This window comes from Pyrus communis, chromosome 7 (assembly GCF_963583255.1).
Source record: "Pyrus communis chromosome 7, drPyrComm1.1, whole genome shotgun sequence".
Lineage (NCBI taxonomy): Eukaryota > Viridiplantae > Streptophyta > Magnoliopsida > Rosales > Rosaceae > Pyrus > Pyrus communis.
This window is the reverse complement of record NC_084809.1, coordinates 676,963-684,798: the sequence shown is the minus strand read 5'-3', so window position 1 is coordinate 684,798 and position 7,836 is coordinate 676,963. Positions and strand designations below refer to the sequence as shown.

The 7,836-nt window shown below is 42.2% G+C and overlaps 1 protein-coding gene across 1 annotated transcript; it reads right to left on the bottom strand.

Annotated features, from left to right (window-relative positions):
* Window positions 1-1,089, bottom strand: LOC137739235 (putative fasciclin-like arabinogalactan protein 20). Its single transcript, XM_068478787.1, has one exon. The coding sequence runs from the start codon at window positions 1,087-1,089 to the stop codon at window positions 1-3; it is 1,089 nt and encodes a 362-aa protein (XP_068334888.1).
* Window positions 1,090-7,836: the final 6,747 nt, after the last annotated feature.

Below are 7,836 nucleotides of genomic sequence, written 5' to 3'. Positions count from 1 at the left end.
TCAGTGGTAGTCACCATAATCATGAGGCATACCCTGAGCAACATTGGCAACATACCCATCAGTGAAAACATCTTCAACCGGTTCTTGCTTCGCGGCAGGTGCTGTCAGCAGCCGGTTCAGGCCGTGCACAGCCAGCCACCGATTCAGAAACAAATCTTGACCCACCACCGGCACTTCATTCAGCGCGGGAACATCTCCAAACTTGACCACATTGATCATAAACCCTTCTTCAAAAGTGGGCAGCATTGTTCCATCTTCAAGCGCCACCAAATCTTGCCACATAAGCAATCTCGGAAGAGCATGCTGCCGAAATATCAGCGAGTAGTCGGTGCTGTTCCTCTGGTAATCATCAATCGCCTCGTCGATCGGAGCGAAAACTGTGAGCCGGGTCTTCCGATTGAACCCCACCAGCTGCGCATCAAGAAATGCGGCAAAGATTGAGTACCCGTTGGACCTCAGCAAATCAGCTACGAAACCGAAAGATTCGGAACCGGGCCGGCGAGGTTCAGCCTCCATCACAGTCGCACTCGGAGCAGGGCTCGGCGGTTGAACACCGGAAACAGAGCTCATCAATGGAGGATCTGCCGTCCGTTCTTGAGGGGCGTCGGCGGCCAAGAAAGACGAATTGAAAAACTCGTCGATTGCATAAACGATCACCGACCCATCATCCAGAACGGCGTTAGGATTAATACCCAGATCGTTGATGGACAAATAGCCCTGGAAATTTGGGGAGGCGGTGACGGTGAGGGAGTAATTGGTAAGCAAAGTCGGGATCTTTGTATTGGGGCGGAGGTACTTGAGGGTGTTGACGGAGATTCTTCTCGGGGAGATGTGGTAGAGGAGGAGGGGGAGTGAGGGCTGGCCCAGGCTCATGAAGGCGGCGTCCGGCGGAGTGAAGATGGTGGCAGCGGGGGATTCGAATTCGATGGAGTTGGAGACGAGTTGGAGGGTGAGGGACATGGAGAGGAAGCCGGAGTTCGAGAGAACCTTGGCGGCGTTCAAGAGGGTCACGGAGGTTGCGAGGGCGGAGGAAACGGAGAGGGAAAGGATGGTGAGGAAGATCAAGAGAGTAGCGGCGGAGGTCGCCATTGCAGAGTCGCAAAAACCTTTGGGTTTCGGAATCTTGAGTTTTCACAGAGAGAGACAGAGAGAGAGAGAGAGAGAGAGAGAGACAGAGTCTGGTTGTTGGAGATTTGAGCAGAGAGGAGGTGAAGTGAGTGCTGAAGTATTCAGTTAAAAAGCGGCGGGAAATTTAGAACGGAGGCGGTTAGTTTGTTCAGGTGGTTAGAGCTTTGACCAAACAAGAGAAATGGTTTGACTCTTCCTTCTCGAGGCTTCATCCGTCGACGATATAATAGGGCGACTAAACGCACCGTCTTGGAGTTTGCAGTAAATCCGAATTAAAGCCCAACACCATCTTTGTCACATGGGCAAAAGCCCAAAAATCAATCCTGACGGGAATAAGTCTGGCTTAGGTCCAAAAGTAGACGTGGATTCTATAAACCCAAATCCTCTTGGGCTTGTGCGATTACAAGCCAGTCAATCCACCAATGCTTGTGCCGGTGTGTCTCTCGTCACACCTTAAGACTGTCTCTATGCGTGGATTCCATGGAGAACAGGAGGAGGTTCAAGTGCTCAAGTACTTGTTAAACTACGGTGAGGTTTTGAATAAGATTACTATTTCTACAAGGAATTTCGTAGGTAATCCCGCGTGTCTTACAAAAGAGGACTTGTGTAAGAAAATTTTGTTGTCTCAAAAGGGTTCAGAGACTTGCCAAGTTGAAGTTATCTAGAATAATGCAAGCAATTTTAGCTTCTTTGATAAGAGAAGGGCCGGGTTCGTATACTGTCAAAGTTGTAATTTAGACATCATGACATTTTCTTATTTTGAATTCAATTATGCTCAAAAACGTTTTAATTTTTATAAATAAATGTGAACTAGAGATTCGTACAACACACTTTCTTCAAGAGTTGTATATATGTTAGACGTATGATGCGTGATAGTATTACCTTCCATTTTTTCTCTTTCTCGTGTTACATAATCCACATTTTTACGTAGATATGTTATCATGACAACATTATATGACATCTTATTTAGTAAAATTTGAATTCTAAAAATTGTTGAGGAAAATTTGGAAATCAATATAATGGCCGGCCTCTTAATCATCATCCTTTTACCACTTTTTGTTTTTCTTGTTTCCTAATCTATTTACAATAACAAGGAGAACATAATTCCTTAATACAACATAAGAAGACATGTTGGACAAAGGACTAAACCCTAGTTGACTAGAGGATTGGACTTGTGTTGATGGGATTCCCGATAGCCTCCAATCTCTCAATCTTCCAACATTCTCTCTCCAAAATCGTTTCAAATTCTTCTTAACTAGGTTCCCTACGTATTATCTGATTAATTTTGTTTGTCTTTTCTCTGGGAATGTTGGTACCGTACGTAACAGATAAAAGGAATCAGTATGTTGACTTTCATCTTTTCATGTCTTTGCGGAACTAGAGAAGAAAATTGCAGAGACCAAGTTTTTCAAAATTTGAATTAATGCTTTTTTTCATCTTTTTATATCTCTTCCGTCAATCGATTGTGTTCGATTTAATAGTTTAACCAGAGCCGAAGTGGCTGGTGTTTCTGAAGCAGTGAGACGGCGCGCTGATGCTTTATGGTGAATCGCTTATGGGATGGTTCCCAGGAAAGTCATTGTCTATTCTCACAAGTGTTAGTCTGTGAATTAAAAGATGGTGGAGGGAATAGAAACGTCATGAAGCTATGAAACTAGCGGCTATTGGATCTTCATTTTCAGACTGTATTTCAGAGGAGGAGATTTGCATTTCTGCTGTCAAGATGGGTGAGTATTCACGACCTAAGCTAAGCAGTAATCCGTTTGTCTGCATATTTAATAGTGTTATATATGTGAAGCCTTATTCGACGGCGAGAGGCCCTCCGTCTCGAAACATCCACGCCTTCTTCGTGGCTTCGGACGACATCGTCCTGGAGATTCTCTTTCATGGTTTAGGATGTAAAACTACTGCGATATGGATATCGCTTGGTCCATGCTGAATTTTTGGTAAAATGTCGAGTGGAGATCCACATCCTGTGTGTACGTGCTTTTGACCAAGCGAGAGAAAAGGCTTGACTCCTCCTCGAGGCTTCATTTGTGAATGATAGAATGGAGTGACTAAACACACCGTCTTTGAGTTTGCACTCAATCCGAATTAAGCCCAATAACATCTTCAGCACACGGGGCAAAAGCCCAAAATCATAACTTGACAGAAATAAGTTTGGATTAGGTCCAAACATAGACTTTGATTCTAACCCCAAATCCTCTTCGACATTTGTTTTCCATTTTCTTTCGTTGGCATTTCGGGACGGTTCGTGAACGACTTCATCAAAACTCCATTTAATAATTAATAGTGGAATGTTTTTAATAATAATAAAAAAAAGTAGACATTCTGAAAATTACAATTTTTTCCTGGAATAGATTCATTCTTGAAACGTTTCTAACTAAGGAATGTTAATTGACACACCCCGACCCAGAGTGTTCACTTGGATTCCGAATCGAGCTATGTCGGCCGAAGTCATAAAGTGTAGCGAGGTGAAAAATATGAGTAAATTTAAACCTAAAAGTGCCTAAATGCAAGAGTGCGCCTGTAAGCGGGAATGAACCCAGTTCACAAGTGATGTCAAAACATAAGTAAAGTAAGTAGAATGAAAATTATACAAAGGAAGGGAATCTCCTACACCAAGATTTGCCAAGAATCCTCATCAACACGAAAGCTCTGCTACTAAAACCTAGAGGGCAAAAAACAAGGGTGAGTGTGCCTAAAAATAAAGCTTTGTAAAAACCTTTTCGAAAACATAATAACCCCTCGCCATAAAACAAGTATAGTTTTCAAAAAATAACATACTATGTATATTATGAAAATACTTACCATAACCTCAATATCTCTAGATTTCAATACTTCACAATATTTTGAAAATAAACAACTAACGTCCGGTAATCACATAATCTCGCATAAACAAACATATCGTATCGAATGCTCATTCACATATGCTGACACACGAGTTCATGCAGAGGTATTCTGACATGAACATGACTGGGTACAATAATGATTTACGCTCTAGTACTACAATCATGTGAAGATAAGCGCTATGCGCATCACATACGAGTCCTAATTGCCTATAGCAATTTAGGATAGGACTGGCACTTACAGTGAATCCAAAGTGAGCGTGACGTGAAGCCTAGCCCTGGTCCAGGCAAGTACAAACGCTAGTGTAGCATACGATAAGTAGATAACGTAAATATGGTCATACCACAATAATTCAATAACTTTAGTCAACATAATACTATCCATAGCCGTACATTTAATTAAAGCATCCACTATAGTCCTCTTACATGAGCATCCCGTAGGATTATTTTATAATTTCCCAATCGTAAGACATTCTCATAGACGTTAGTTTAATTATGGCATCACGTAGAAAATTTAATAGTAAATATAGATATATCGAAACTCAATAAGTACAAATACTATATAAAAGAAAAGACCTCCTCACAGATACAAGGCTGCAGCCGTTCGGACTAGGAAAGCCAGAGTCTCTGATAGGAATCGCACCTAAGCATAATATTGTGACCCATTAGTAAAACTCAACTAGAACGATTAAACTTCAGAAACGGAGTGCGGATTTGGAATCATGACGACGAAATACACTAGGAATGGTTCTGGGCAATTTTTGTAAAAAGTCAACGATCAACCTTAAAAAGTCAATTGAGCCGCAGCGGTCAATTACGTTAAAACTTCGAAATTTCACTAAATAGATGTCCAAAATGGACTCAAGGCATCGAAATTAGCCTCAGAAGATTTTAGAGAAAATTTCGTAAAAGTCAACACAAGGAATATTCTAAAGAATATCCCAAGAAAATTCCAGGTTCCAGATGCATTTTCAGAAATAGGCCAGATCGAGTCAACTGGCCGAAGGTTTGGGCTGGTTCATAGATTCGACTTGGGCTTTTTTATTTCCTCGATTGCCTCTGCAACCGTTGAGAGCTGAGTATTTTGGCCAAGAAACTACCACGGCTCTGTTTAGCTCCAAAAACTCAACCAAAACTCGCCATTTAAATACCATAGTGTAGCTAGGAAAGTAAAGATTCAAGTCATGCCAATGTTGGGTCAAGTAGTGACTGGAAAATGGCCTGCAACTCGCGGGTCCTTTGCTAGAAAACTGGAGAGATTTCCCAGAGTTAGTTCTGCATTCAACCATCACTACAAACTTTTAAAAATATTTTAATCGTACTACAAATTCCAAAAATATTTGGATAGATTAGGAGCCAAGTGCTTTTATTAAGCCTTTCATTTCCAAATTCCAAAACTAGCGCCAAAAAGATTCCCGCTACAAATGTTAACTTTGAAAATATCCAACCAAGGCTTCCCTCGCAAGCTTCTTTCCCTTAAAACCCTCATTCCACAAACGTCCTTCTTCAGTTACCATAAAATGACCATTGCCCTCTCCACACCATTCTCATCTGGTAGCCGCAATTGCAAACGCAAAGGAGACAAGTTGAATTGCACGCCTACTTAGCTTCCTAAATTACCCAAGGTACCCTCGTGTTCGGTTCATTCTCCCGCAAGCTTCTCGTAGATTCGAAATTACCCGCTCCCAAAACCCCAATTCAAGAAATTCTCTATATATTCAGTCCAACCCCCCAAAACACTAATTTCGAAAACTCTCAAAATCCCAATCCAAATTTCATCACAAAAATGCCGGCCTTCCCAGAATACCCGCTGCTAGCTCCGAACCTGGACTGATTATGTATCTTACCAATCCAATACCCAGGGCCGGTCCAGAGTTTTTTCGTGCCCAGGACGAACGTTCAATGACACACCCCGACCGAAGTCAGGGCATGCTGGCCGTCACGTGGAATTGATGTAACCATGTGCACAGTGCGGAAGCTAAGAAATAATAATAAAAGTACGAATAAATAAAAATCAAGCTATACACCCAGTAGAAACATACATGTGCAGCGTAAGTGTGAAAAACAATAATCAGAGCACGGAAGACCTAGTGCAGTCCGGGAGAAACAAACACTAAATAACACACCCAAATGTGGTCCTACACTGATGATAATCTGTCAAATATGTCGTGAATCCCTCGAGAGCCATTAACAGAGCTATCCAAACTAGAACCTGGAGGGGCGCAAAACAGAAAGCGTGAGTGGGCAAAAACAAAGCTTTTCAAAATCATTTCAATATCAAAAGTAGCCCCTCGCCGTAAAACCTGTATAGTTTCCCAGAAAATAGAGTATGCACATATATATAAAACATGCTCAGAAATATGCCATGTCAAATGCCTCAAAACAAAATGCAAGTACTCAGGTAATGTCAAATCAATGCCATATAATATGTCAGCCGGAGTCACCTAACATGACATGTACGGCTGAATCTAGAGCTCAAATCCCCAACTCAATAACTATACCTGCACACGAGTCGGAACCACCTAAAGTGATCTGTACGACATGACTAGGTGTAAATAAATACACTCAAGTGCTACGATCACGTGAAGACTGGGCGAATAATCGCGGGTCACCAACGAGTCGGAACCGCCTATAGTGGTCTGTATGACAGGATTGTGCACCTAACTTGGATCCAAGATGAGCGTGTGGTGCAGGAGGTGAACATCACGTGAAGGACTGTGCCCTACTTTGGGCGGGAGCACTAACACGGTGGGTGCATGTTATGAGCTCTCTATGCATCTCAAATCGCTACTAAACATAAACATAAACCATAACTTACCTGGCACTTACCTGTGCGTCCGCAACACCAAACATATGTATATATGCAACTAATAATGCATAATTAAACGGGCAAACATAATGCATGGCATATAAAACATATAGACGCTTAATTTCATTTTCTGGGAAAATCACAAGTATATAGGTATATATGGAAAACCAAAAGCCCACTCACTGGTATGTAGAAGGGTTGTAACCCCCTTGTCTCGAGTGACTGCGCTCGTCCTCGGGATAGGTTTCACCTATATGCGAAACAACTATAAAAACGTTAATTTAAAGCACATAACCCAAACTGGGTAAAAACTTCTCATACAATGCTTAAATTGGGTGTGTGAATACACCAACGTGATCTACTCAACCTCACGAACATCCCCATATTTTTAAAATAATTTTCTGACACCGCACGTGCCATCACGCGCCAGCCAAGGCACTGCCACACACGCCGCCCACGCGCAGGCACGTGCCTAGCACACTGACGACGTCAATTAACGTCGTCAGGAATATTTCGTTAACTCTGACAGATTCCGTTAACGCCGTTAGGTATATTCTGTCCAAACTGACGGAATATTCCGTCGTCTTCTTCGGCCAAACTCCGGCGCCGTGGCCGTCGCCGGAAAACCGGGAAAATTTCTAAACTTAATATCTCACTCGTTTTTCACCTAAATTTCACAAAATTGGTACCAAAATGAAGTTTACAACTAGAGGAACAAATCCTTACCACTTTCAAGCACTAAAGCCAATGGAATCTTGCCGGGAAAACTCCACCAAAACTGGCCAAACCTGCAACTCACGATCCCGACGTCCAAAACCTTCAAACGAACCACCCCGAGCCTCCTAAGGACCTCACCAAGCTTCCTACAAGCCTGAAAATCCCAAAAACACAAGATTTTACGTATGCATGAACAGTGAACAAATCGGGGATCACGAGTTCGACGTGAAAATGAAGGTATCCTTACCTGAAATGGGTATGGTTGAACTCCTAAAGAGCTCACAAGCACAAATATGTAGTTTTCTTCCTTGATCTACCACGTTTGCGAGCAAT

Coding starts and splice junctions, on each gene's coding strand:
- LOC137739235 (XM_068478787.1), bottom strand. CDS start 1,089: ATGGCGACCTCCGCCGCTACTCTCTTGATCTTCCTCACCATCCTTTCC.